This window comes from Diplodia seriata (assembly GCF_021436955.1).
Source record: "Diplodia seriata strain FDS-637 chromosome Unknown scaffold_3, whole genome shotgun sequence".
Classification (NCBI taxonomy): domain Eukaryota; kingdom Fungi; phylum Ascomycota; class Dothideomycetes; order Botryosphaeriales; family Botryosphaeriaceae; genus Diplodia; species Diplodia seriata.
In genome coordinates this window covers 1,178,284-1,205,761 of record NW_027117310.1, presented here as the reverse complement: position 1 = coordinate 1,205,761, position 27,478 = coordinate 1,178,284, and the positions used below count along the sequence as shown (strand labels likewise).

General features: G+C 56.3%; 12 protein-coding genes across 12 annotated transcripts; 4 read left to right on the top strand and 8 right to left on the bottom strand.

Moving 5' to 3' along the window:
• Positions 1 to 911: 911 nt before the first annotated feature.
• Positions 912 to 1,850, top strand: SLS55_003088 (uncharacterized protein; the record flags this gene model as incomplete). Its single annotated transcript, XM_066774568.1, has 2 exons — positions 912 to 916; positions 980 to 1,850. 2 exons carry the CDS (start codon positions 912 to 914, stop codon positions 1,848 to 1,850), a joined length of 876 nt encoding a protein of 291 aa, XP_066634687.1.
• A 3,705-nt stretch (positions 1,851 to 5,555) lies between these two features.
• Positions 5,556 to 6,314, bottom strand: RAC1 (Rho GTPase protein rac1; the record flags this gene model as incomplete). The annotated part of the gene is made up of 5 exons (XM_066774567.1): positions 5,556 to 5,792; positions 5,848 to 6,028; positions 6,084 to 6,142; positions 6,195 to 6,227; positions 6,282 to 6,314. The coding sequence occupies 5 exons, from the start codon at positions 6,312 to 6,314 to the stop codon at positions 5,556 to 5,558; spliced, it is 543 nt and encodes a 180-aa protein (XP_066634686.1).
• Positions 6,315 to 7,939: 1,625 nt separating this feature from the next.
• cms1 lies at positions 7,940 to 9,167 on the bottom strand (the record flags this gene model as incomplete). The annotated part of the gene is made up of 5 exons (XM_066774566.1): positions 7,940 to 7,966; positions 8,019 to 8,185; positions 8,362 to 8,513; positions 8,567 to 8,738; positions 8,858 to 9,167. The coding sequence occupies 5 exons, from the start codon at positions 9,165 to 9,167 to the stop codon at positions 7,940 to 7,942; spliced, it is 828 nt and encodes a 275-aa protein (XP_066634685.1).
• A 2,367-nt stretch (positions 9,168 to 11,534) lies between these two features.
• On the bottom strand, positions 11,535 to 12,908 carry SHY1 (surf-like protein; the record flags this gene model as incomplete). The annotated part of the gene is made up of 4 exons (XM_066774565.1): positions 11,535 to 11,634; positions 11,742 to 11,847; positions 11,975 to 12,508; positions 12,641 to 12,908. 4 exons carry the CDS (start codon positions 12,906 to 12,908, stop codon positions 11,535 to 11,537), a joined length of 1,008 nt encoding a protein of 335 aa, XP_066634684.1.
• A 187-nt stretch (positions 12,909 to 13,095) lies between these two features.
• SLS55_003084 (uncharacterized protein) lies at positions 13,096 to 14,002 on the top strand (the record flags this gene model as incomplete). The annotated part of the gene is made up of 3 exons (XM_066774564.1): positions 13,096 to 13,269; positions 13,331 to 13,428; positions 13,480 to 14,002. 3 exons carry the CDS (start codon positions 13,096 to 13,098, stop codon positions 14,000 to 14,002), a joined length of 795 nt encoding a protein of 264 aa, XP_066634683.1.
• A 608-nt stretch (positions 14,003 to 14,610) lies between these two features.
• SLS55_003083 (uncharacterized protein) lies at positions 14,611 to 15,913 on the bottom strand (the record flags this gene model as incomplete). Its single annotated transcript, XM_066774563.1, has 3 exons — positions 14,611 to 15,127; positions 15,188 to 15,309; positions 15,689 to 15,913. The coding sequence occupies 3 exons, from the start codon at positions 15,911 to 15,913 to the stop codon at positions 14,611 to 14,613; spliced, it is 864 nt and encodes a 287-aa protein (XP_066634682.1).
• Positions 15,914 to 16,846: 933 nt separating this feature from the next.
• rps27 (40S ribosomal protein eS27) lies at positions 16,847 to 17,368 on the bottom strand (the record flags this gene model as incomplete). Its single annotated transcript, XM_066774562.1, has 3 exons — positions 16,847 to 17,029; positions 17,081 to 17,143; positions 17,366 to 17,368. 3 exons carry the CDS (start codon positions 17,366 to 17,368, stop codon positions 16,847 to 16,849), a joined length of 249 nt encoding a protein of 82 aa, XP_066634681.1.
• A 1,851-nt stretch (positions 17,369 to 19,219) lies between these two features.
• SLS55_003081 (uncharacterized protein) lies at positions 19,220 to 19,784 on the top strand (the record flags this gene model as incomplete). The annotated part of the gene is made up of 2 exons (XM_066774561.1): positions 19,220 to 19,275; positions 19,403 to 19,784. 2 exons carry the CDS (start codon positions 19,220 to 19,222, stop codon positions 19,782 to 19,784), a joined length of 438 nt encoding a protein of 145 aa, XP_066634680.1.
• Positions 19,785 to 21,347: 1,563 nt separating this feature from the next.
• Positions 21,348 to 22,136, bottom strand: RPS9B (40S ribosomal protein uS4; the record flags this gene model as incomplete). The annotated part of the gene is made up of 4 exons (XM_066774560.1): positions 21,348 to 21,525; positions 21,587 to 21,820; positions 21,888 to 21,986; positions 22,072 to 22,136. 4 exons carry the CDS (start codon positions 22,134 to 22,136, stop codon positions 21,348 to 21,350), a joined length of 576 nt encoding a protein of 191 aa, XP_066634679.1.
• Positions 22,137 to 22,431: 295 nt separating this feature from the next.
• RPL21A (60S ribosomal protein eL21) lies at positions 22,432 to 23,033 on the top strand (the record flags this gene model as incomplete). Its single annotated transcript, XM_066774559.1, has 3 exons — positions 22,432 to 22,535; positions 22,594 to 22,641; positions 22,703 to 23,033. The coding sequence occupies 3 exons, from the start codon at positions 22,432 to 22,434 to the stop codon at positions 23,031 to 23,033; spliced, it is 483 nt and encodes a 160-aa protein (XP_066634678.1).
• A 738-nt stretch (positions 23,034 to 23,771) lies between these two features.
• On the bottom strand, positions 23,772 to 24,490 carry RHO3 (Rho GTPase; the record flags this gene model as incomplete). Its single annotated transcript, XM_066774558.1, has 3 exons — positions 23,772 to 23,884; positions 24,001 to 24,223; positions 24,482 to 24,490. The coding sequence occupies 3 exons, from the start codon at positions 24,488 to 24,490 to the stop codon at positions 23,772 to 23,774; spliced, it is 345 nt and encodes a 114-aa protein (XP_066634677.1).
• A 1,278-nt stretch (positions 24,491 to 25,768) lies between these two features.
• On the bottom strand, positions 25,769 to 27,064 carry CWC25 (RNA-splicing factor; the record flags this gene model as incomplete). The annotated part of the gene is made up of 4 exons (XM_066774557.1): positions 25,769 to 26,029; positions 26,495 to 26,686; positions 26,738 to 26,946; positions 26,995 to 27,064. 4 exons carry the CDS (start codon positions 27,062 to 27,064, stop codon positions 25,769 to 25,771), a joined length of 732 nt encoding a protein of 243 aa, XP_066634676.1.
• Positions 27,065 to 27,478: the final 414 nt, after the last annotated feature.

The following is a 27,478-nucleotide window of genomic DNA, read 5'->3' as shown; positions in this document are numbered from 1 at the left end:
GGTGTTGCGATATATGATATCCCTCGTATGTGCGAAAGATTTGGAGATACCATTAGAGGAGTTTGTGGATGATGGTTGGCTGGCTGGGAGTCTGAATTAGAGCTGCTTTTTGTCCAAAGTTTCTGCATCGTGGGGATATTGCACCGTACGTATGTGGGTAGCGCACTTCTATGTCATGATGTGTCAATAAAGTTTTAACGGCTCGCATCTACACCCCACAGTAGGCGACGAAAGAAATTGCATATTGCATCATTGTATTTGCATCCTGAGCATACATGGGAGAGACACGGGTATATTACCACGTAACCGCAGTAACTTTTAGAAGAGGAACATTTCATTATCCTTTGTAGTGGTTCGAATTTCGGCACAAGCAATACAACATCTCTTCATGAAACTTGACGGCGCTATAATATGAAGTGTTCTTGAGTGGCGTTCTCACAGACTCAATATGGTAACAAATTGAAATAAAAGACCACTCCATGACAGAAGCATTGCCCACAACCAAGCCTCAGACGCTAAACAGCTAAGAGCACCGGAATCAGCCTTGCAAGAGCAAGCGGTGAGGTGTTAGCGGGAAGTAGCCAGTCACAGATGAGTCAACCAGGCAACAGCGGACACGAGCCACAACTAGGCTTACACACAGCCTCACCCATCCCCACGCCGCCATTTACATTTAAGAGCAGCCTCAAAGCCCCGCTTCACAGCCATCAATCCATTGCCATATGCGACTGCCAAAGGCAACATCCTTTTTACAGATTTCCCACTCCCATCCCGCGCCGTCCGTAGCATCGCAAATCGCTGCCGACCAGCTGCGCCACCTCCACATTAAAGCCTCGGCCCAACCAGCCCAGAACACACCAACGAAGGGAAAAAAGAAGAAGATAGAGAAAACAGCCACGATATCCAAAACGATGGCGTCCCCACCGCCCGCCTCTCTCCCCGCCTCCTTCCTCCGCGGCCCCGCCCCCGCCACCGTCAGCACCACCCGCATCAACTTCGCCCTCAGCCCCATACCACAGTACGCAAACTGCTACGCGACCGTCATCGACGACCTGCTCACGCCGTCCGAGTGCGCCACCCTACTACGACTAGCGGCGGCGGCCAGCTCCAAGGAAGGAGGAAAGGAAGACGGCGGCACCTGGGAGCGCGCCATGGTCAACATGGGCGGCGGCCGGGAAGCGCTAGCCGTCGACACGCGCAACTGCGGGCGCATCATCTACGACGATGCCGAGATTGCCGCGCGGCTGTGGGCGCGCGCCGCACCGCTCGTGCCCGAGTTGGCCGTGCTGGAGGGCGAGAAGTGGAGCGTACCGCCGCGGGGGACGGCGGAGGATGGGCACGGCAGCGCGCTACACGCGCGGCAGGTGCAGCGCGGGGAGCGGTGGCGGTGCGCGGGGCTGAACGAGCGGCTGCGGTTCCTGCGGTACGTGGGCGGCGAGTACTTCAAGCCGCACTGCGACGGCACGTACGAGCGGCCGCGGGTCGAGGGCGGGCCGGTGGAGCGGTCGTTCCTCACCCTGCACCTGTACCTCAACGACGGCGAGGAGGTGACGGGCCATGAGGATCGCGAGAGGAGGAGCCCGTTCATCGGCCGCGTCGAGGGCGAGCCCGAGGCGCCGCTGAAGGGCGGCGCCACCACTTTCCATGGCCCGAATGACTGGTTTACCTTGTCGTTTGGCGATCCCGATCCTGCGACGAGGGGGAGAAGAGTGGATGTTGTGCCGAGGGTTGGGAGAGTTCTTTTGTTTCAGCATCGGAACATGGTGCATTCTGGCGATGACGTGCTGGAGGGGGTCAAGTACACAATGAGGACGGATCTGATGTTTGTTAAGGAGGAGAAAGAGCAGTGAAGAGACCGAGGGAGGATTCTTCAGGTGGAGAAAAGAGACTGTAAGCAAACTCATCCGCAGTAGCAAGGATATCTTTTCGGTTCACAAGGTGATTGAATAGCTTGTTGGAATTGGACAGCAAGTCAAAATACCAGTCATGAACTCATGAGCATTATGAAAGTCTTAACGTACTTTATCGTAACTTAGGCATGATCGTTAGTGTGGTTGAAACCTTCACCTGAACGGTATGATGAAGCCAGGGTAACAACACCTACTACTCATCTGACCACACCCCATGCAAACCCCACCATTCCATACGTGCACCATCCACACCCGTGCTCTTCATCCTCACTTTTTCTCGTCCTCATCCCCCTTCTTCGGCTTCGGCTCAAAGTCTAGGCTATTCCCGTTGTAATACTCGTTCCCCTTTTCATCCTGATCTCTTAATGTCCTGATCCTGATCCCACTTCCACTTCCACTCCCACTGCCCCCTGCATTTCCTCCCTCTCTGCCCGAGCCCCTCCCCTGCCCCTGTCCGTCCTGTGCCCCACCGACGGTAGCCCCACCATGGCCACCGCCGCCTTCTTGACCGCCTCTGCCCCTCCCAAAAGGCGCGAAGAACGTTGCCAGGAGCCCCACAAACATGTTGTAGAGCTGGACCATGGCAACGTAGATGCTCCCTACGTACCCGCCACCAAGGCCCGTGTAGGCACCGACAGCGTTTTTGACGGGAACTAGGACGAGAGTTGCGCTTGGAACAACGTCCGGAAGATCGTTGAGTGGCTTCGTCTCATCCGAAGGGCCAAGGGTGCGGTTAGGAAGTGGTGCGAGGATATGTTTGAAGGAATAAGGCGGTGCCGCGGGAGGCTTGCTCGAGGACGAAGAAGGTCCAGGGCCGCTGCTGAGCGCCCAGTCGACGCGTGGCCGCACGTCCGCATGCAACGTCGCCGTGGGTGGAAAGTACTCGCGAATCTGGCTGCCGTCGAGGAGGCGAATACGGAGGCAGACATCTCCCGATTTGGGGGCTGGGCCCCGGCTTGCACCAGATATTGAGCCTCTCTTTGCGATCTCTAACACGGGGGACGCAGGAGTCGCGAAATCTGCCCCCGCGAACTCTTGGAGCTCAGCTTCGCGCTGCCGCTTGCGTAACTCTTCCCGCTCCCTGCGCTCCTTTTTGTCGGCTTCCACGCGCTGAAGAATCCGGTTGAGCTCGTCTTGATGGGCCTGTTTGCGCATCTTCTCCTGCGCCGCGTAACTGAGCCTTCTGGTGTCTTGCGGACTCGCAGATGATATTTCCTCCTCAACAGCCCTTCGCTTTCCTGCGGCCTTAGCAGCGCGTGCGGCAGCTTCCGCCTCCTGTGTCAACTGATGGTCTGCCTCGAGGCGAGCTGCGCGGTCGGGGAAGAGCGAATTGAGATCGGCGCTGGAAGTGGATGCGGAGGACGTTGCAGGTTGCGTTGGTGCGGGTTGTGTCGACGCGGAAGGTGGGCTTTCGGTCGTCGGAGAAACAGACGAGGTGGTCGCTTGCGCGGTCGAGGTCGATGGTTCGTCAGCTATCGAGTTGGACTCGGGTTGCACTTGCGTGGCAGCTTCCGTGGTGTCGTCCACCAAAGCCTCCGTTGTAGTCGTGTCCTCAGGCGCGGAGCCATGACCTGCTGTTTCCGGGTTCAATACACCTTCCAGTTTGCTGATGAATTCATCGTGGCTAATTCCCCCCAGCAAGCACAGCCTCAGTTGTCCGTTACTGAGCAACTCGCGCGTTAGCAGAGCAGTTCAACGACTCCCCAGATGTTTAGCATCCGAGCCCTTTCTCCCCCGTGGGGATTTGGATCACCTACTGTATGACAAGGACCGCCGGCGTCTTCGGGACGGGGCAAAATACGGACAAGAAACCGGCTTCCTGGCTACCTGCCTCAAGGCGCAAGGCAATCGTCTTCTGGGCCAGGAGCGTGGCAAGCTACGAGGAAAGATGCATTAACAAACCAAGTTCCAGAGCCTCCCACGGAAGCAAGTATCCGCGCAGTCGCGAATGGCTGGTTTGCTTGGAGAGTGCTTGTGGAACTCACCGGTTCGTTGCTTAACCACTCGTCCTCCCATGTCGTACTCTCTTCGCCCGCGTCTGCCTTCGCAAAATTCTGTTAGAGACACACAGAAAGACACGTTGGACTATGACAAGATGTTGCAGGCTTTTGGGGTCGGGATGCGGGGGACAACGTATACGTCAGAAGCTACGCACCTCGAACAAAGCAAACGACGGACTTGGCCTGCGTGATAGCAAGCGAGATGCCGCTTTGCACATCGCCCTGGTGAAACATTTCCTTTTCGGGCGGTTGTATCGTCTTGAAGGGAGGGGCCGGTGGAAGCGCGAATGAGGAAGGGCAGGCGCAAGTCGGCAGTGCGGCGCAGGCTAGGTTGCGAAGACACGGTAGCTGGTGGAGCTTGGGGGCTCGGCTAGGCTAGGCTAGGCTTCGCGCGAGACAGACGGTGGCTGGAGCACCTCGGGAACACTGTGACGGAGCAAGGTCAAGCTTGGGATTGCCTGTGGCACCAAATGCGGGTCCGGGAGGCCACGCGAGCTGCAAGCCGGGGCAAGACTGGACGAGATCTCTTACGTCGCTTGTCGGCTGCAAGCGAGAATGTCGTGGCCATCCGTACAACTTCCAGAGCTGTTGCGGACAGCAGGAGCAATCTAGCCTCTCGACGAGCTTCGACGAAACCATCCGAGATCATGCTTTGCCAAACCAAACCAAAGCCAGCATGTCGGGTAAGGTACACACAAGGAAACGATTCGATCCCGCATGACAGCTTCATCACGCGCGTAGATCTCCGCGCTGGCAATCTCTGAGGAGCTGCTTGCCGAGCTCTCCATAGGTACTGCCTGCAAGTGCTGCTGATGAAGGCCTGGCTCGTACTCGCGTCCCTTTCATGTCTCAAGGCGCACGATCCGTGTTGTCTCCGAAATCTTGCTTTGCCTCTCCGTCCAAAGTTGTGGAAAGATTGCCGCTAATCGTCATCACAACCATCCGCACGTGAGTCGACGCACATCAGCCAGCTCTTGTGTATCAGAACAAGGAAAAAGCCCGATCGGCGAGAGAGAAACAGAAAGAGTAGAAAGCTATACAATTACCGGCGCATACTTTGAAGGCACCCCATGATTATGAAAGCGAAATTTCTCCACTACTGTGCTTGAATCCAGCATGATGCCTTGCTTTACCCGTTGCTCCACGCACTTATCTACAAGTGAACTAAAGAAGGGAATCCCTCCTTCAAACCCAGATCGACACCTGTTTGCTACCGCCCACTGCTTACCCGAAGAAAGAACGAAACTGAACCAGCGATGAGAGTACTGTAAAGGAAAAGAGAAGTGTCCCGCCGTCGCGGCTGCGCATCCGCGAGACGCTTGCGGCCGACTTCGAGCAACACCGGACCGACGGTCTCAGTCTGCAAAACTGCCTTCAGATATCGCGAGGTGAACAGGCTTTCTCTAGAGATTTCATTGTCATGCTCCGCCACAAGTCATGCCACTCGTCAAGGTGCATCGGTCTATATCATTAGGGTGTGATGCGCGTTTGACCTTTCTGCGTAGCTCCTTCATAGGACGACACACTTGCTCTTCTTCGGCTTGGCGGCGGGCCTCGGGCTCAGAACGGCGCTATTGCACGACTGGTTAGTATTTAACTGCCCCTTCGGACGCCTGCGGTTTCATGGCGTTTTCATGGGAAACTCTCACCGAATGGCCTCGTCGAACACGCTCTTCAAGTTACGCTGCGTAAGGGCAGAGCACTCCAAGTACTTGTGCGCCTTGATTTCCTTCGCAACTCCCACAGCCTGCTCATACTGAATGGGAGCCATCTTCTTCTGTCTGAGACTCTCCCGGGTGGCCTCGTCGTCTCTGAGATCGAGCTTCGTGCCGACAAGAATGATAGGAACACCGGGCGCGTGGTGCTCAATCTCGGGATACCACTACAAAAGAAGCGTGAGTGAACCGTGCGTCCGGCAGGGATAGAAGGGCGCGCACCTTGGCCTTGACGTTGTCAAACGAAGGCGGGCTAACAATAGAGAAGCAGATGAGGAAGACATCGGTTTGCGGGTAGGAGAGAGGGCGAAGACGATCGTAATCCTCCTGACCAGCAGTATCCCAAAGACCCAGGCTGATGGGTTTGCCATCGACCATGACATTGGCCGAGTAGTTATCGAAGCTGCCAAGCTAAATCAGCTCCGGTTGTCCCAACAAGAGGCAGGAGAAGTTCATACACAGTCGGGATGTACTCTCCCGGGAAGGCGTTGGTCGTGTACGAGATCAGAAGGCATGTCTGGACAGGCGTCAATGGTTGTGCGCATGGGAGCGGAGCGGGCGAGGCATACCTTGCCGACGGCACCGTCACCGGTGACGACGCACTGCGGAAGCGGTCAGCGTGGGTCTCTTTGCATCTTCAGCAGTTGCAAGCCTACCTTCAGGGACTGCGTCGCAGGTGCAGCAGCCATTATGGAGGCGTTGACGGACAGTTATCAGACGGAGACTGAAGGATGGTCGCGTTGAGGAGGCGCGGAGGTAGCTGCAGAGTGACGGAAGCTTGACGGATGCACCGAGGGACTTGGGCCAAGCTGCGGACGGCGGGCCGTTGCGGTCAGCGACAGGAGCTTAATCGGGGCGGGCTGGTACAGGTGGTCCGGCGGAACTCACCACTCGAGGTTGCGGATGCGCTAGCCGCGATGGATTCGGGGGGGTTGGGCTGGTGTAGAAGACTTGGCGGGGCGGACGCGATGGGCGCGCTGGGGTGTTGTCGCGGCGGTGCTGGGAGCTTGCAGCAGGGTATCTGGTGGTCTGACGAGGCGCGGGAGCGTGGAGCTCGCGGACGGTCGGTGAGGACGGAGAGTTGGCCTTCGCGATGGCGGCGGCGGCGAGAGGTGGTTGGTGTTGCAGACGCGACCTGGGCGTGGCGAGCTCAAGAGTCTTTCGGACGGACTCGCGGGCTTCACGGTGGCGGCGAGAGCGGAGTCGGTCAAGTGTTCCAGCGATGAAGCAGGTTGTCAGAGGGGTTGCAATGTGCCGGTGCAAGTTACGGGGGTTCGTTCGGCTCTAGCTTGCACGGATTGGCGCGCCAAATCAGAATACATATCACTCCTGTGCTCCCATCGCCGACGCGCCAAAAGACGCGCCGCAGCCCCAAGCCGGCTCTGCTGCCTGCGACAGGCGGCTAGGACGGCCCCGCTGCCAGCCAGCTCCCCAGCTCCCAGCGCGCTGCCGCCCCAAGCCACGCCGTCGTCTGTCCCACCGCACCGGCTGCGCGGCCTGATACTCGGCAGTGCCGCATCAGTGCGCATCTTCAAAACCCTTGCAACGTCGCGCGAGCAAGGCCGGGGCCACGCTCTGTTTCGACCTCCATCGCGGCGATGCCCGCTCCACGCCCATGCCCGCCCAAACCAACCGCCCGCCTGCGCTGTTGCCTGTCTCCATGTTGTGGCAATGGCTGACTTCCCGCGATTTAGGCCGCGCCTCGACAGCCGCCGGCGTCTGCGGCGTCTTGACCTGTCTTCCCGTCCTTGTCGGACGCCCGCTGCTCTTTCTCGATCTGCCCGAAATGAGCACACGCGTCGGCAATGGGTTTCAGCGTCTGCTATAGCATGGGCTGGATATTGTATACACCACCGAGCTTTGCAGCCATCGGACACAGCAAACGCACGCTCTATTCGATGGCCTAAATGATAGATGCTTGTGATTCCGCGTAGTCAGCCACTAATGATCGTCGTGCGCAGCAGGTATGACCTTGCAACACCGTCATCTCAACGACTTCTATCCATGATTCCGGCTCGCTCCCGGCCCGTGCCGGGGCGGCCATCTATCTATACCACTGGAGGGCGCCATGAAGCCATCGTAGTTCCACCATTTCTCTGCGGCGTCTGGAGCTTCGGACAGCCTCGATTCTCAAACCCGTAGTCATTCTTTCTCGCTTGGTTGTCTTACGAGAATCCACAGCTGCCTGAAACTCTTCGTAATCTACCGCGTCGGATCCATGTCTCCATGATTCTTCCGAACCTGCACCGTGATGGTATAGGAGCATTTGGGTAGATTAGGTATACGGACTAACTGTGCCCCTAATGCCGTCCATTTACTCATCGTAGACGATGTTCCTGCCCTACAAGTTCGTCGAAGTACTGCAAAGCCAGTCGCTCTCAGTAGAAAAGCACCTCGATCTTCTTCTCGGGCTGGCCATATCGGCTCTTGAACTCTGGGCGAGCTAGAAGTTGAGCGAGTTCTTTCTGGACTTCTTGATTCTCCATGATTCCGCGCTTTTTCACGTCGATGTGGGATGCATCCACAACGATTCTCTCGAGGCTCTCAGGTGACAAGGCTCCTGTTGCGAATTAGCATTCATATCCGGATGACCTTGTGACTTCGCAAAACATCTCAAAGCCAATATGATTGTACAAAGAGTCGACACATTCGCTGTCCAAAGGGAGTAAATGTTTCCGCTTCCTCTGAAAGCTTGTTGCAATCCAAAACGCTTTTGTGAGTTTGATCTCAACTTACCGTTGTCAAGCAAGTCGATGATTCTCTTTGGGGTTCCTACGCCGATGTTCATCTTGAATCTCTTGCAGTTCTCAATCGCCTCTTGCAGCTTGATGTGTTTCGCGAAGAGCTTTGTGACTTTGACGCCTTTGTCTTCGAACGTCCTCAAAGCCCTTAGACCGAATTAGATTTTTTTTTACCACAATTTTGCAGCAGAATGACATACCTGACCATATCCGCGGCCCTTAACCCAGCCATGGCAACGACAAGCGTATGCGGTCTACCCTTCTCTTTTGATGTTTTCTTCAGATTGCGCTTAGCGTAATTTTCCAGGAAAGCTGGAAGATGTTCCAGGTCTCTCTGCTGCTCCCAGCTGCTAGTGTCGACAATCGCTTTCTCTGGAATTTAGTTAGCGGAGGCTCCTGGCATTTCGCAGCTCATAACATTATGAGACACGGCACTAAACGGAGTGCCCCGTTGGTCGAGAAATGGTGGGTAGCATCAACGTAAAGCATACCTGGAACATAGCGGTCCTCCAACTCCACCATGCTAAGGTCGGGATCAAACCGCTTGGTCCTTTGCGCCATGTAATCAGCCAGCAGCTGGCTGTCCATACGTCCAATGGCCAGGTTTAGGCCGAGCTCTTCGTTCAAGTCCTCATTCTCCGCGTTCTTCGGCTTTTTATTCTTTCTCTTCTCTGCCCGCTTGCTCTGCTTCGGCTCGACGTCATCTTCCCTCTTCCTTTTTTCACCCTTCGCGGGAGACGGCGACCTCAAGAATCCAGGTTCGATGAGCGGCACGCCAGCTCCATCTTCTGAGTCTGACATGGTGTAATCTTGAATTCACGAGGTGGGTGAAACTGTTGAAGCGCAGTCCTGGTAGGCGCAAAAGAAAAATCCGTGACAGCCATTTAACTATCGGAGGGCGATAAGGCCCTAGCGCTAGGTAACGGTACCTAACGACGCGTCCCCCAGCCGCCGACGCGACTCCCTCTACTCCGCTGCTTCTGCGACAACCACCACCCGCTTGCCTTTCAATCTCTACGACCACCTACCGGCTACCATGGCCGAACCTCCGCCCAAACGCGCGCGCACTACACCTTCAAAGTCCGGCGACAACGACCTTCCAGCAAACGAAGGCGCGACCAACAATGCAACGCCCTACGCCGACGTAACCAGCGCCCGGCCTCCCTCTCACAAGGCATAAACTAACAGACATCATTCTCACAGCTTCGCGCGCTTGCCCACGCCCTCAACCAACCCCAGACCCGCACGCCCCTCCGCGCCGCCAGCGCCGGTCCGAGCCGCACTCCCGCATCGCAGCAGACCCGGACGCCGCGAGCCAACAACAATGTCCGCCAATTCCCCGTAGGACGACGACTAGTCGGCCCTCCGACAACACCGCATGCGATCCGCGCGCTCCAAGCGCGCCGCGATGCCGCGCTGGCCGCGTCCGGCGGCCGCAGGAACAGACGGCGCAGCGGGGTACAGGAGCGAGATACGCCGCGCGATATTCTTCGGGCGCTCAGTCGGCGTGAGTGGAAACCATTGTGTAACGTGAGGGAGTTGGAACCGGACGAATGCTGACAACATGAGCAGGCCTGGCGCCCATAACGCAGCCCATCGAGCCCTCCCCGGATGCCCGGCAGACGAATGTAAGGCCGAAGCTGGAAGACGATGACTTCGACGAAGGCCCTGATCTACCTCGCCCGCGTCTCTCCATGCCGCTCCACGAGTATGAGGATGACAGCTTTCACGAAGCACCGCCGCGTCTTTCGATGGCACTTGAAGACATGGATACTACAATGCACTCGGTGGAGGGTGGAAGGCGTGCCTTTAGCGAGGACCCGCGGCCAGGACTGTCTATGGCGCATCTGAGGCTGAGTGAAAGATTTGGCGACGATATGGACGTGCTGAGCGAGGATGCGGCCGAAGTGTATGACGTAACGGTCGGACCGCTGGTATTCGATGGCGATGCTGAAGACGTATTGGACGAGATGACCAACAGGTTTGGAGAAGAGTATGGTCCCAAGTGGTTCAAAAATTCCGATAGAGATGGAAGCTGACCTCAAGCTGCAGTGATACAACACAGGAGCTTCGTGCGATGCTCGCATCGCGGCGCCGCTCCCGCGTTAGCGACATTGACCAACCTGCAGGTGCTGATCTGGACGACGAGCCGACGTTTCGCTTCAGGATGCCAGGTTCCCGTGACCCATCACTGTTGCTTCCGCAACCAGAAGAAGAGGGGGATACTGAAGACGCTGAAGGTGAAGATGATGATCTAGATGTCCCAGACGCCCAAACCGTCGCATACGACGAAGATGTGGATGAACAGAATGTTCCGGATGATATGGATGAGCCGGCTGATGCGTTACCCGTCGCCGACGAGGAGGGAGACTACGAGACGGACCCAGACGCCGACCAGGACATGGAAATCGACGAGGGCGAACAAGCTTCAGAAGCACAACTTCGCCAAAGTTCCACACGCCGCTCCGTATCACCTTCCTCCAACCCGAAGAAGCGAGCGGCAACCCGGCGCAAGTCACTGAAGGTTTCCCGCCACGGCACGCCGTATCCCTCTCTCCCATCGAGCGTCACAAAACGGCTAGCAACCAGCTTCGCCCGCTCGCATGCTGGACCCACGACGAAGCTAAGCAAGGACACGATGGACGCCATTTCACAGGCCTCGGACTGGTTTTTTGAGCAAGTGGGTGAGGATCTTGCTAGTTACGCAGAGCACGCCGGACGTAGGACGATTGAGGAAGCAGATATAGTGGCTTTGATGAGCAGGTATGTGGCTCACTATTTTACTCCCATGTTCAGCCATCTACATGGGTTTCCAATATGGCTACAAGAATTATGCATGCATGGAACAGCAGCATATCACTCCCCGGTACATTGAGCGCGGTTTCGCTTACGTTATTTGCCATACGCAGACAGCGCCAAATCAATGCATCAACGACGCCTTTTTCTCTTGCGCAGAAATTCCTACCACGCGAACTACTCCAAGATATTCGCATGCCACGGGCCACGCCCAAGTCCAAATGGTCCACCGCTCGGAAGAGAAGCAGAATGGAGATGGAGACGATCGACGAGGAGGCGGAGGAGTGAAGGCATCAGTGGGTCTACTGAAGGGGAGCGTCATGCCCCTTGTACTATGGCTCATTTTGCGTCTGTTGCGTGCTGTCAAGAAGTCTACCACTCCCTACTTTGGCGAACACGACGCGCAACGCCACGAGTGGGCTTCTTGATGACCATCCAGAGCATGATGGATGTTGCAGCGGAAAGGGCGTACCTGGGCGGCGTGAATCAGTTTGCTGTACTGCTTTTCATTTGCGTATGATACCCATGAAAAGGTGCAGGCTTATGAGTTATGAATGCCGATTGGAACCTGATACTTACCATGTGAAGATATACTGCGTGTGGTTGTTGCGAATATTGACTTCCGCCGCCCGACCCTGGGGAATGCCCTTGGCCGCGCGGTCCATAGACAGGATAAGGTCCGGCTCTGTTCAAGAGATTTAGTGTTAGCCTGCAAGGTCTCGAGTTCTGCTTGCTTTCACTAAAAGCTGTCTCCCGAATTTTTCCCAAGTCTTTGTAATGAATTGGGAGGGAGGAGAGAAAGCTGGACATACTCATGGTCTCCTCAATCCACACCGGTTGCGTGCCGGCCCACTCGGCCATCTCGTAGACGTCTGGGAAGTACCAAATGCCTTGCGCGGGCTTGTTGTCTGGCGTGAACCTATTCTTCTTCCACGGCTGGCGCAACAGACCTTGCACCGTGATCTCGCCTTCCGGCAGCGCCGCGGGATCTCTGTCCTTCTTCAGCTTCTTATCCTTGGGGATCCAGCCCCGGTTCACCAATATCGACGCCGTCTGCTGCTGCCGTCCGTCCTCGCCGGTGCGCTCCAGCGGCGTCACGACCAAGTATCCGTCATCGCCGTCGTTCAGGCGCGGGCCGATCAGCATCTCCTTGCGGTGGTTCAGCACGCCCGTCGCGTGGACGCGGCGGTAGTCGAAGTCGGCGATGGCGTCCGGGTCGATGCGGGGCGGGAGTGGCAGCGGCGGCTGGATCAGCCGGTCCTCAAGGCGCGCGAGCAGGTCCGTCTTCCAGCCCAGCCGCTGCACCTGCCAGGTCCCGAGCGCGAAGGCGGTGATGGGGATGAGAGCTGCGTCGCGAGGTTCCGATCGTCAGCACAAATGCAAGTCTGATGTGTTATGCGGAGGCGGAGGAGCAGGAGGAACGGATATCGTATAGTCAGTCGCAAAATGGCCGCGGAGAGGACTGGTGCGGGCGGTACCTAGAATGATCAGGCCGGGCCCATGCCTCCGTCCCGTCTTGACCAGCTGCGCCGGTTGGTCGACAATGGAGGTGAAGGTTGGGTCATCGCCGGGCTGCGGGCTGGACTGCGAGCTCTGGAAGCGGCGTTGCTGTAGCTGCAGCGGCCTCCTCCGCGCCGTGCATTGCGGACAGCGCCATTGAGGGCGCCGCGACGTCGATTCGGATAGATTGCGTAGGCCGGCGCCCACGGGTCGTAGGAATTGGCGCAGTAGCGGCTGTGCGTTCATGGCGGTTGTTGCGGAGAAGGTCGGAAGAGCAGCTGCTAGGTTGGTGTTGCCCCAGTCGTGATCTTCACGGTGTAGGGCTGAATGTTTTAGCGTGGAAACGTCATGGGTCAGGGTCCCTGCTTCCGCTGTCCGCCTGCTCTCCTCCGCCGCAAGCTACTCGGTGGAGCTTCATCAAATTTCCTGAAAGATGGCCGAGACACTGCCAACTCCGAGGGCGACACCGGAGGCCCAGGACAAGGTTGCCGCCGACACTGCGAGGAACAGCCTGGAAGCCACGCTCGACGAGCTGCTGAAACGCTACCTACTTCTCCTCGACCAATACTCTCAGGCTCGCCAGCAGCTTTCATCCGAACTCTCCTCCGTACGTTCCCTCCATGATATCAAGATAGTCTGTGGGACAATTGCTCATTGAAAGCTTGTAGGGCTACCTATCTCTTGCACAAGCAAACTTCAACCCCTCGAGCCGTATCCGCTATGGTCAGGACTTCTACGACGAGCGCATGCAGGCGCTGCGGCGGGTGTAAGAAGCTCTCCTGGTTAGCCGGCGAACCTCCCTGTACTGACACAAGAGCATCAGAACTACCGAAGAAACGGACTCCAAACTATACAGGTCGATTCGCCTGCTCGATCCTCCCAATGAACCTACAGTCGATGAGAAGAAAATGAAGAATGCCGCCGCGCCCACAGGAAAAAACAGCGAGGGCATGGACAGGCGTGCAACTGACGACGTTGCCGTCTCAGTCGCCCAGCTCGGCCTTGACGACGAAGTGAAGAAGAAGTCCGGCCCCCGTGAAGCACAACCAGGAAGCAAAGCCAGCGAGTCGCACACCAATGATGCAAAGAGCGATGGGAACAAGAAGGAGAACAGCGATGAAGTCCAAGCAAAGGAAGCAGCGAGCAGAAAACCTCCGGTAGACGATCCCATCCGCTGGTTCGGCATCCTCGTGCCGCCCGCCTTGCGCAACGCCCAGGGCCGCTTCATACAAGCTGTCGAAGGGCCGGTGCCGGAACTTGTGGACTTGGCAGCGGAGATGAGGGAGCTGGAGATTGAGATTGGACGGGCAAGGAAGGCAATCAGGAAGAGTGTCAATTAGGTGGAGGTCAAACAAGACTGAAGACTGTCAATTTTGACATTGTTAACCTGACTGGGAAACGCGATGAGTTGGTCAAATGGACTCGTAATTTGTTGCCCTTCCATTATTTCCCGAGGGAGTATGCTCTAGGCATGTAGAGCAAACGTCCGGACCCAGAAGTGGGCTCTTAAACTGTAAAATTACATGCAGACATTGTATTTGGCCTCCCCCTAATTAGGACGCAACGGCTCTGGTGGCGCTAAAAGTACTCGAATGTGTAACATCGACCTGAAGGCGGGCTGTAGGGCAAGTCGGAATGCTACTTCAAGGCGGGCAGTAAGGGGCACAGCGGGTGACAACGGAACTTGGGCCGCCCATAGATAGACAATACAGTATACTCATGGGTAGTTGAATACAAGATCCGGACACAAAAGCAAGTTCTGATAAGTTTCAAATGCACACTTCTACTTTTGGATCTTGTATTCAACTATTCATCCCATGTAGAATTTTTCGATAAGGTGTGATTCAGTTACTTTTATGACCCTATGCTGATGAAGTCCTCGGTCAACTCCATACCACCGTCTATGCCCGAGTCAAATTATCCGTCTCAATCGAGCTTGACCTTCAGTTCAGTAGCCAGCTCCACTCTCCGCCCCCTTGTTACCCTCTCCAACAATGCCGTCCGCCCCAACAGCCTCCCTCGCCTCCTTCATGATGGTCACACCAGAGCTCGCCCCAATCCTCTCCGCACCCGCCAACAGCATCTCTCTCGCGCTCGCAAGGCCCCTAACACCGCCGCTCGCCTTAACCCACATCCTGTCTTTCCCCTCTCCCCTCCCCACCGCCTTGATCGCCGCCACCATCGTCCGCACGTCCTCGACGCTCGCGCCGCGCCCGTTGAAGCCCGTTGACGTCTTGACGCAGTCGATACCGGCAAAGGCGGCGAGCGTGGTCGCGGCCACGACGTCAAACGGCTGCAGCTGCGACGTCTCGAGGATGAGCTTGATGGGCGTGTTGGGCGCCGCGGCGCCGCGCAGGGTGGCGAGCTCGGTGAAGATGGCGTTGTACTCGTGCGCGAGGAGCTGCGGGTAGTTGATGACCACGTCCAGCTCGGTGGCGCCGGCGGAGACGGCGGCGGCGGCCTCGCTGGGGGATCGGCGTCAGATTTGGCATCCGGCTGAGAGAGGACTGGAGAGGGAGGCTTACTTCACTTTCTCCTCGGTCGTGTAGGTGCCTTCGTGGAAGCCGACGACACAGGCCACACCGACGCCGGTGCCCTTCAGGTTGGAGATGGCGCGGGGAACCCAGTTGAGACGGACGCAGACAGTCTGAGAGACAGGTTGTTTTAGTTACCGTGAAATGATGAGGCAGTAGGCCCAAAGTAGGCTCGAAGTCACAGCCAGCATAAGCTAGGATTACACTCATGCAGTTGCATACGGTGAAACTGATCTGGTTCAACTGCTCCCTTTCGAGCGCCTTCTCCCCCACGGGTGTGCAAACTTAATGATGAGGAAAGGCGGAGAATGTGACAAGTTAAAGAGGCTTTCGAAATGCTGCAGAACAGCAAATGCACCAGAAGTCGGACATTGCAAAATGTAGCCATTAAGCAACAAGTCCAGGACCAACCCTCCTCTTTCTGGATAACACCATGGAATGTGCAAATAAGGAAGCGGCAAAACAATACGATAAAAGAATTGTTCAACATACCGCGAACTTGTCCTTCTTCGCTTCCTCGCACACTGTATCGATTTGTGCCTCCGTGGCGTCGAGCTTGAGCAAAGTGTGGTCGACTGTCTTAGCTAGGCTCTCCAGCGTAAGCTTCGACACAACTTCTTTCCCGCTGTACTGTTCGATCACCAGCTTGTTCTGCGTTTCCTCCGCCAGCTTCTGCCAGTCGGCGTCGGTAGACGGGGCGGTCGAGAAGAGAGGCATAGTTGGTGGGGTTTGGCCTGCTTCGGTTGGTAAGTCTGGTCTGCAGATAAGTGCAAATGTTTGCAAGCTACGCAGCTATTCGCCCAGGAGCGGTTCAGCTAGCTTCAAGGGTGGGATGGCGTGGGAAGAAAAAGTGGCTTGCGCGCGGGGAAGGGTGCTTTTTAAAGCGCCCAGACAAAGGCGCTGATACGCCCTTGGGGCAAGGAGGAAAAAACGAGACGTTGAGGACACCGGAGAATGAGAAACACGGGCGCCGCGAAATACTCGATGCAGAAGGTGGGACCAGGGCGCATGTGGCATTTCGCTGTAACGAGTTTAGCTGTGGGGTTGTCAAAGCGGAGATAGACTGGAGAGGAGCCGGGCGGCGGTGGCCGCCGGTGGCCGCCGGCGGAGTCGGCACGTCTCACTCGCTTCTGGTTCACGGATCATTGTGCCACGGGGTCATGAGCGAGTACAAACGCGCATCATTTGGTTGAGAAATTGAGTTACAAGAAAGACCGCGAGAGCATGTTGTAGGTATCCTCGATGCTACAAACGGGTCCTCACCTCCTGGCAGTGGAGGCTCATGCGAATGTCATCATCTCCCCTCCCAGCATGCGTTATACACAAAAGCAGAGGAAAAGGAAAGGGAAGGAGAGAGCTTTGACGCGCCAGAACCAGCAGCACACGCGAAGAAGCGTAATCATGTCGCCAAGATATCCGGAACTCCTGATTTTGTTCGATCAGCCGCCGCCATGCAGCGGTGCTGGCTTGCTTCGCATTCGGTAACCAGGATGAATCCCTCTTCTATCCTGCAAGGTGATTCCGTGTGGTTTCTAACACGCCATTTTTTGAAAGTCCATGAATTTCGTGTTCCTTGGAGAAGCAACCGCCACCGCCGTAGATTTTTCACAACACGCCCTGCACCGCCACCAGCTCGTCGCGGCGAGTAATTTACTTCCTCCTGAAAGAGCAGCCCTCGGTAAGACGGGCCTTGCCACCAGTGGGCTGGCACAGGACCTGCGAGCAGCCCTGGCACACGACGACGGTCTGGGCGTGCGAGAAGACGGTGGTGATGGTGAAGCAGCCGGGGCACTTCACGTCCATGAAGAAGGAGCGGGGGCCCGGGACAAGAGTCTTCGAAAGGTCAGCCAGTGTCCAGCGTGCAGTAGACTACAGGATGCCAACCTTGAGCTTGTGCTTGCGGGCCTCGGCCGCGGGGGTAGGGTTGAGAAGGTCAACGGCGAGAACCTATAGGCGAAAAAAGTCAGCACCGGCCTCCAGGCATGTCCGTGTCGCATCGCCGCAAATGGCCCCAATCGTCTCAAGCTGGCCGAGTGTCGCCCCCATCGCAGAAGCAAACGCGTGTTGTCGAGATCGGTCGCGGGTCGTGTCGAGGTCGTGTGCTTCGTGCAGCGGGTCGATTCGCCACAATCTCCTCCTCTTGCGGGCGCGGTGGAGGGTCAGGCTCACCATCTTGACAGTTGTCGAGGATCACTGGGTTGCTGTTCCTTTGGCTGGTCGGCACGGAGGCTTTTGGAGATGGAAGCAACGGGTGCAGGTGATAGTCGATGGTTCCGGAGGCGAAGGGAAGAGGCGAGAAAAGCGCATCGGTTTCTTTGTAGAATTCACAGTGCCCTCGCTCGCTTAGCGCCGCTAGCGCCAAAACTGGGCTGCTTCGCACCTTCCACTCTCCTTGCACCAGCACGCCACCGAGCAGATCTTAATTGACGTTCTCACAGCTGCGACGTGCTTCTTTTGCCTTGCACCTCTTCTAGAACGCTGGCCAGCCCTGCCGATGAGTCGCCTTCAGGAGAGGCGCAGACTTGCCACCCCGTGACTAGCGACGCTTGGACTTCGCTCTCGATCATCTCCAACTTTGCTTGTGCATTTTGCCTCCAAACATTTCATGAAATTGCTAATCCTGTCTGCAGAATAGCCCGCTGGTTCTTGTACTGATTCATCATTCTATGTGCACTTGCAGCGGCGCAATTGGCTCATGGGGCGCTGTTGTTCCAGGGGGATTCGTGGCCACACCTTGATGGCCTGCGAAATCCGCCCCCCCAGCACGGCGCTGGCTGCATCCGGCAGAGCATTCAATTTTGCCCCAGGGTCCGTTTCTTCGTCTTGATCGGCCAGGCTACATGCTGAGAGTGGGAGGGCCACCGCCTGCACCGGCCGGGGGATTTCACCGCCTTTGCGCCCCAGAACCCAGAATGATGCGGCAATGGGGTCAAACAACTTGGTGCACTCGGTGCGCTGAGAAGGAACGTCTTGCCATTGCCACAATTGCATCTCGGACTTCGAAATCCTCCAAATTTCATTTGGTCCTTCGGTAACGTAAGGATGCGGGACCCGCAGCTGACCCCGCAGATGATTCATGAAGTCATTGTTAGAAGTTGCGGCAGCGGGGGCCTAGCGCGTGATGTCTCCATTTAGCTGCCACAGCGGGTGACAAAAGAATTGAGCCCACTTCCATCTGCCTCATAGAGATATCACCTACTGGCATGGGAAGGGTAGTTGAATACAAGATCTGGATGTAAATGTAAGTTTTCAATGCGCACATTCACTTATAAAGAGTGCGTCGACCTCGGTGAGCATAGAGGGCTCAAATATTCTGCTACTTGCTGTGCTGCTGAAGCTTGAGGAGCCGAAGGGATTGGCTAAGAGGTCATCAGTCCTAGGTTCTGCTATTACTAGCATTCTCGCAGATGCTTCAGCTCCCTGCAGCAAATACACTAAAGGTCAGTAAATGAAGAGGCTGGGGAGATTGGGAAGCTTGTCATGTTTAATGGTTCTTGAGAGTCCCTAAGCCGCTATGCGCTCTCGTCGTTTCCTTGAGATATACGAAACGTCTTTGTGGCATTTCTGAACACAGGTTTCAATGATGATTCTAGTCAAGCCCATGTGCGTGGTCTCTGGTCCCTCAACGAGCGTGCAAATCCGAGGGCTTTGATTCGACCTCGCGCACTTCCCTGTACGCATCTTGAGGGGCGGCGGCGGCAAGCGTCCGTGCGCCGCGCATCTCGGCTTCTGGAGCTTCTCCAATATTTTGCGGACGCCCTGCCCTTCACCTCGGCCATCCGCGCTTCCACACTAATCCTTCCCCTTCCACCCGCCAAACATCCCTTTCTCCAAACCACAACAACAAAACTACCATCATCAACCATGCCTCGCCAGTCCCGCGGTTCCGCTCCCGTCCGCCGCTCTGCGCCCGCTCCGGCGCCCGCCAGGCCCGCCGTTGCGCCTCCGCAGCCGCCGCACCAGCAGGCTCGCCCTGCTTCTACCGCTGCCCACCCGCCCGCGACCCAGCAGGCCCAGCCCCCGATGCAGGGTCAGTCGCAGGGCCCTGGTCTCTTTGGTCAGATGGCTAGCACCGCTGCGTGAGTAGTCCCAACATCTCGGAGGATGAGTTCGCGAAAAGAGACACAAAGCGAGAGAATTGCGCGATGGAGCTGGTGCCGCCACCGTCGCCGCTGCGGTCCAAAGCCAGCGCGACTCAATTGTTAGTGCGCTCGGCCGAAAGACAGCGTGGAGCCGTGGTGGCAACCGCCTTGCTGCTTCCAACGAGGGGACCCGAACCGCGCGAAACGACCATTCGATCAAGAAGGCTAACCAGCACTCCTACAGCGGTGTCGCCGTCGGCTCCTCCATCGGCCACGCCATCGGCGGCATGTTCGGTGGCGGCTCCTCCGCCCCCGCCGAGGCTCCCCAGCAGCAGACCGCCGTCGCCGACAGCTACAGCCAGCAGCAGAACCAGAGCTCCGGCGCGTGCGCTCAGGACATTGGCAACTTCCGGAGGTGCATGGACGAGAACCAGGGCTCCCTGACCATCTGCGGCTGGTACCTTGATCAGCTGAAGGCCTGCCAGCAGGCTGCCAGCCAGTACTAAGCGGATGAGGTTGCGCGTGGAGGGAAAGAAGAAGACGACGAGACAGGAATGCAAGCTTCAAGAGAACTTAGCCAAATATTTTTGTACTGTCCTAAAATAAGCCATCAAAGAGGCAAAAATCCCACTCTACTGTTAATATCGCCACTACCCATCTGAACATCAATCCGTTAGAAGCCTGTTTCGAAGTGTATCCAAATATGAGAATCGGCTCGCATTTCATTCCTACATGCTTTCATTCATTTTTACTCCAGCTATCCTACTTGTCTGCATTGCATGAGCTTTGTTTATGTGATCGTTGACTGCCTCTATCAAGTCAAACAGATACGCCCAATTCCAGTCGCACGTTCCATTCGATTCACGAGATGGTCAAGTTCCCGTCCGTCTCATCTACAAGGATAAAACCGACCGTCGGTAACGCTAACTAAGCCGAAGAATCAGAAATAAGGGACCTAAAGCAGATCGAAGTCCAGCCCCGCATACCACAAATCAATGTCTTCCCATTGGCGGCTGGAACTCCCCTCTGCTTCCCACTCAGACGGTTTACCCATCAGGGAAAAGCAGCAATTGCAGCCTCTGATTTCTCTATATAGGTGGAGCGGACGACATTGAAACATCCTGGTTGAGTCGTTTACCTCTTGGTCCTTTCAGATCATACTTTGACGGGGGTGCACATTGCCTCAAGATGCGCTGGAGCGGGGATACAGTAAACGATATCAAGACCGCGAGCAAATACCACATTTCTTCAAACAAGTGTTCACGAGAGAGCGCAGATCAAGAAGCCCTCATTAGATGAGAATTGGCAGCCCGTTCCCGTTGCATCGCAGGCGGCCTTGAACGCCTAGACCATGTCCGAAATAGGAAAGGAAAATGGTTGTGCCAGCGCGCACGCGTCGAAATATCGCAAGGACATGCCTAGAACAAGCTTGAACTATCCTACAGACGTACTCCTAGTCGACCGTCTTCAGGTGCGCTAGAGTCATGCTTTCTCCTCGTACGATAGAGTTCGAGGTGATGTATGGCTTTAAAATGGGACACACTTTACTCTGATATGACTACATATTTGCGCGACATAGTTGGCTTGACGTATTCGAATAATACACGGCCTGTTTTGCGGAGTGAACCGTAGCCGTACAGACGTGAGTGTACGTCCAGGCATGGCTAGTTGATACACCGCGGCTGGAATTGACTATAAATCTAAGTGTACCTTGCGAGGTGGACAAATTCTCGTGTTCTCAAATGGCTGTAGCAAAGCCTGAGCTACCCATTGTCAGGGTGTTTACAGGATTCTCAGAATGTCTCGAATAGCAATTGAAGATTGAGAAAATGCAATTGTGGATATCGAGCAAATAGAAATTTTTATTCCACGTTACGGAACCACGCTCCACGATGGAAAACCCAGCAATCCAGAAGGGTTGTAACAGAACCGGGGCACCTTTTTTGATTCGCACATCTAACTTTCCCAGATATGCTTCATGCCGGACACCACGCTTTGGTAGAATCCCATGCCCCAATTTCAGAAACCGAACCACTTCGACCGACCTGCCGTCATGATTTTGGAGTAATTTACTCCTCGTCCTCCTCCTCGCCGGCGTCATCACCCTTGGCGGCAGCGGCGGCCTTCTTTCTCCTGACACGGCCGGGGCGACCACCACCGAAGGGCGAGGTGAGAGCGAAGTCAATGTGCTTCTGGGAGTCGAGACGGACAACGAAGGAGGGAACGTTGACGATCTGCTTGCCGACACTGTGATGATGTCAGAACCAATGGGACCATTTATAGAGCTCGAGACTTGTGGAATGCTTACCGGATGTGGCGCTGCTTGATCAGAACACGGGCGTGGTGGATAGACTTGGCGAGACCGAGCTTGTAGACGCAGGTCTGGAGACGGCGCTCCAAGAAGTCCTCGACCTTGAGGGCCAGGACGTAATCGAGCTTCATGCGGGACTCGTCGAGAACACCGACACGGACGAGACGGCGAATCAGGGCGTTACCCTCGAAAAGACGCTTGGGATCCTTCTCGTCGAGCGTGAGCAGCTGACTGCGCGACTGTTAGCCAAGAATTGTTCGACTTTGATATTGCGTAAACTTTTTCGCGGTGCACGTACCGGGCAGCACGACGGATCTTGGAGAGGGTAAGCTGGACGCGCCAGACCTCGCGCTTGTTGCGCAGACCATACTCGCCGACGATCTTCAGTTCAGAGTCCCTATCCAGCAACCAATTAATCAACCATTCTCAACGACTTGAGCGGAGGAGCAAGCCTCGCTCAGTGGCCGTGAGGTGCAACGTACAGACGCGCGGACTCGAACGGGCGACGCGGGACCTTGTAGGTCTTGGAGTAACTCCTGGGGGCCATGGTTGCGTCCTGGAGTCGGAGGTGGGAGAGAGGCGGTGGTCGTCGTCGTTGTCGTGAGGCGGAAGACGGGTTGTTCTTCGTTTTCGTGTGGGTGCACTTTCCTCGCTAATGTCGGCGAAATAACGGGCCGAGCGACACATGCTCGAATTTGCGTCCACCGCGCCCGCTGGAACACGACGACGGCGACGCCAGCAACAAATTTCGACCTCCCGACTTCCCTCCGTACGTGCGCCCTCGACCTGCACCCCTTCGCCCAGCTGCAACTGACCAAATCGCCAGCCACAACTCCTTCACAATGGGTCACTCCGCAGGTCTCCGCGCTGGCACCAGATATGCCTTCAGCCGCAACTTCAAGGAGCACGGCGCCATCAAGCTGTCCACCTACCTGAAGACCTACAAGTGAGCTGCGCTGCTCGTCCGCCATCGTGTGCGTCGCGTTTCTGACGCAATTGTGTAGGGTCGGTGACATCGTCGATGTTGTCGCAAACGGCGCCGTCCAGAAGGGGTCAGTTTAGCCTGCGGAACACTGAACGAGGCAAGAGATCGCAACTCTGACTTTTGCGCAGCATGCCCTACAAGGTCTACCACGGCAAGACTGGTGTCATCTACAACGTCACCAAGTCCGCGGTCGGTGTCATCCTCCACAGGCAGGTCGGCAACCGCTACATCGAGAAGCGCATCAACGTCCGCATCGAGCACGTCCGCCACTCCCGCTCCCGCGACGAGTTCATCAACCGTGTCAAGGAGAACGCCGCCAGGAGGAAGGCCGCCAAGGCCGAGGGCCAGAGCGTCCAGCTCAAGAGGCAGCCCGCTCTCCCCCGTGGTGCCAGGACCGTCAGCATGAAGGACAACCTTCCCGAGACCATCACTCCTATCCCGTACGAGACCACGATCTAAGGAGGTGCATGGGTTGAAGGGCGTGGTTGAAGTTGGGTCGGATACAGTGGGGGCATGGCTCTGGCGCCGTTTACTTAGGGACATCATGCTTCAGTCCTGAAAAAAATTCAATATTCTGGATTCCCACAAAGCACTTTGACGGAGGTGAATGCCGAAGAGCCATTATATTTTCATGGAATGGAGCTGCGCGAAAGACTGCGCCGATTGCTGTTTTTGTCACGATCAAGCCGATCCACATGTGCCCGTGCTATGCGACGTCCAATTGATTCCAAGCGGCAAGCTATTTTTAACGGTGTCCGTCTCGGAACAATATTTTGGGCGCCTGCAACAGCTGTGAAACTTCAGACTCGAGCCTGTATTGGAGCCTTTGCTACACATGGACTAGCTTACATACAATATTTAGGTCACAAAATCACAAGGTGCAGCGGCGGTACTCGGCATACTCGAAACAAATGGTGAACGAACAGACGACAGTAGACAGGTAAAGGGAAAGAACACCAACTCGAAAATGCATGTTGGCTTTTGCCGGTCTACGCAGGACGAAGGGCATGAACAAATCAGATCAATAACAAAAGCCTCCACCCAAACCCATATCGATAATTGTGACGCAGATGCGGGGATCAGCGCCATAAAGTAGCCGAGTACGCCTCAACTCCGATGGCCGACGCTTGAGGTATTTGCCGGTGTAGAAATTAGAAGGAAATAAGTAGGGCGCCCGATGCGCCTAGTCGATCCACCTTACATAACGACGCACTTCGCGTCGTTATCCTTTGCGTTCTTGACGGAAAGCGCTACTCTTGCCGCCTCTGTGAAGGCTTCGTTGACACCTCTATTCTTCATCGCGGAGCATTCTGAGTAGTCGTCAGCAATCTCACGTGTTGCGCTGCCAACAAGGGTGAAAGCGGAAACAGAAAGATCAGGCCACAATTATCGGGCCCAATCTACGTGTGCAGTGCGCATTACTCACCGAGGTACCTCAGAGCGCGAATCTTTTCTGCGACCTTGAGCCCTTGGTCGTAGTTGATGAGGACCGGCTTCTCGCCTTGCTGTCCGTCCTCATCGTCGGCGTCGGTCTGTTCTCGGAGGTCGCACTTGAGTGCCACAAGCACGAGCTTCACGCCAGGACAGTTCTCCGCAATTTCGCCCACCCATTTGGTCTCGACGTTTTCCAAGGAGTCGGGTGAGTCGACCTGTCGCATTGAGGCATTAGTTGAAATGCGATAGGTTGTATGGCGGGCTGGCATGTCCGTACGCTGAAGCAGAGCATTATAGCATGGGTGTCGTCATAGGATAGCGAGCGCAGCCGGTCGAATTCTTCTTGACCGGCCGTATCCCAGAGGCTCAGCTCGACATGCACATTGTCGATGAAGATGTCTAGATGCACCCTGTTAGAACGACGTCATCGTGCGGCCAACAAGGGCTGGCCTTTTTTTTTTTCTTCTCTTTACCGTGTACATAGTTCTCTGTATCTCAATATTAGCCGATGCGCAGGTCCGCCAAAAGAACAGAGCAAGCCTACCAAAGACAGTCGGTTCGCTTTGTGGAGAGACTAGTTGTCAACGGCAAGTCCGGCGGGGAACAGTTGCGGCAGCTGAGACTCACTATACCGTTGGGAAGTACCTGTGTGAGTTGAGATCGATTAGCTATCCGCACCGAGACCGGCGAGACAATTGACAAGGCAGCTCCGAGGACAGCGACCTCACCCTCTTGTAAACACGTTTAACAGCGATGTCTTTCCACAGGCACCATCGCCTCTGCATTTCCCGATGTCAGCACACTCGTGCCCACGTTGTTCCCACTTGCACGCGCCCTTAGCGGGCCCGATCCCATCTTGGTCTGGTCATACGTACAGAAGCACGAGCTTCCGCTGTACAGTCTTGGTGCCGCCGCAGAGAGGCATGTTCAGGAGGGTGGAGAGGAGAGCCGGAAATGAGGGAGAGACGGGGTCGGAGGCGGAGGCGTGACGGTGGCCCTAGTGTATGCGATGCGCGCGCGAGCTGGCGTGGGGAGGCGAAGCGGCTGTCTGTTGGGTCGGGTGTTGGGTCGATGCGAAGCGGTAGGCGTTGTGGGCGAGGGCAGCGTTACGCGCGGACAGGCTTCATAACCGGTTCAGCAGAGCGTTGGAAGTGCGGCGGCCACAGCACTCAAGATTTGGGGGGTCGGCGGCAGGAAGCGCGGTGCAGCTGGAGGTAGGTGTATGATGGAGATCGATTAGAGATTCGCCCGAACGCCTAAATTAGCGCTGCGGCGAGATGGGGCTGCCGTACCAGCGAGCCGAAGACGGCTCTCCGTGCAAAGCGCCTGCACAGCCAGGATCCATCACCAATAGAATACAAGGCGGACCGCCTCGCGCACGGCTAGAGTCGCGCCGATTTTGCCAAGTGGCCATCAGCTGAGCTCATTCGCATCCCATTTCCTCGGACGTTGCTGCGAAATACGTCTATTACGTGGGCTTAGAGCTGACCAGTGTTGTCGTGGCGCCCATGATGTCGTGTCTCGCTAAGAAAACCCGGAGCATCTGCTTCCTTGGGCCTGCTGAGTACAAGGGCCATGCCTATTTTGGATTTCTTCAAGGCCCAGTACCCTAACGAGCCAGAAGCCTTGACCAATTCCACACCCTAAACGCCGGCGCCACCCACTTCAGGACCCCTAGTTGTGCTTTACAGAAAACACAAAGGATAAAAACCAGAAAGAGATAGAGAGGAAGCCATGTCCACCGAGCGCAATTTGCGCATTTAGTAAGCCTCCAGCTTTTCGAGACCGGCTCTGGACCTCTTTAGGCGCTCGCCCAGGCCAATATTATCCTCCGCTTGGCGATGCAGACCAGCTACAAATCGACCCTTCTCAGAGCGCCTCTTATCATCTGCCAGACGTTCCTCTTCCTCCCTAGCTTCAAGGGCAGCCAGTCTCTTCTTCCTGTCCTCCTCGAGGCTTGACGCACTCGACTGCATAGCCGCGAGCTTCCTAGCACGCTCTTCAGCATCGTCTTTCGTTGGCTTGGGTGAATTGGATCGTTTCTGGAAGGTCCTTGGAGGCGGCCCTCTGCGGCGATCGGGCGACGGCGAACGAGAAGATGCTGCCCTGGCACGATGGTTGTCTTTTCTGGAGGATTCACGATCACGACGCTCATCACGCCTGCGGTGCGCGTAAGGAGAACGGGATCGCGAACGCTCAGAGTCACGGCGCTTGTTAGAGTCCCGCTTGCGAGTATACTCTTCATCGCGTCGACGCTCACGTCCCTCGTCATGACGGCTCCGCCTGTGAGGGGACCGCGATCGTGACCGCGAACGAGAGTCGCGATGGTGTCGTGAGCGGTGGCTGTGTCGTCTCTCGTCGTCGTCATCTCTCCTATGACGCTTGCTGCGATGCCTGCTCTCCTCGTCCCGGTGACGATGTTTCCGGTGCTTGCGGTCTCCCTCTGATGATCCCCCTGCTTCCCTTAGAAGAGCACGACGACGCACTGGGTCATTCATCATAGTCTCCAGCGCTGCCTGCTCTTGCTGCCTGACTGCGGCCATAGGATCCATCGACGCCTTGGCGAGATTGTCGCGTGGGTTGCTCGCGCTCGGTTGAGCCTCCAAGAAAGACTCCTGACCGGCATTTTTCTCCAGCTTTTTGGTTTCGTCGTTCTTTATCAAGTTGTCGACCCGGCGCTGCAACTTGCTTAGCAGATGAAACGCACATTTGTCATGGATGAAACATACCTTGCCAAGTAGATAGCCTTCCATTTCTTCCGTCGTGCCATTCTGGCCACTAGAGGGACCCGAGTACATCCAGTCCACGCGGTTCATCCTCTTCTTGCCGCCTGCGGCCTCTTGCATGTCCTGCAATTCCTGGATCGCCCGTTCCTCTGCACGTTCTTTCATCATCTGGTCGATACGCTTGCGCTCTTCCAGCGCCTTCTGCTCTTCCTCTGCTTGGAGTTAGTATCATGCATTCAGCGTTGATGCGATTCACTTACCCCATACCCGCCGCTGGTTGCTCATCAAGAGCGGGTGCCAGCTCTTCTTCAAGTTGAGATCTCCTCCCATTTTGGCGGTGTCGCAGAGCGAATCTGTCGCGAATCGACGCTCGAAAAAACTGTCTTCCGGGGGGATGCCGTCGAGAGGGCTGCCTGGGAGGTGATCGGGGCCAGAGATGGCCTATTCAGGAGGATCGTGTCGCGTAAGTCCTTCAAAGGGTATGCGCGCGCACGGTTGATTTGCAAGAGCGAGCGTGTCGCAGCAGTCTGGGGCGCAGGTGGTGTTGTTTCCTGCGCGGCGGAGCGGCGGCGGTGGTCGGGCAAGAGCAAGAGCCTAAAGAATCGCCGCAAGTGGCGGGGCGTGTCCGTGCGCACCTAGCTCCCCGGACCTACAGCGCGACTGCAAGGCAACACCACAGCTTCACAACTACTGCGCGAACTTTCTGTTACCCCTCCCCTTCCGTCCAAGCTACGGCCCCTCTCA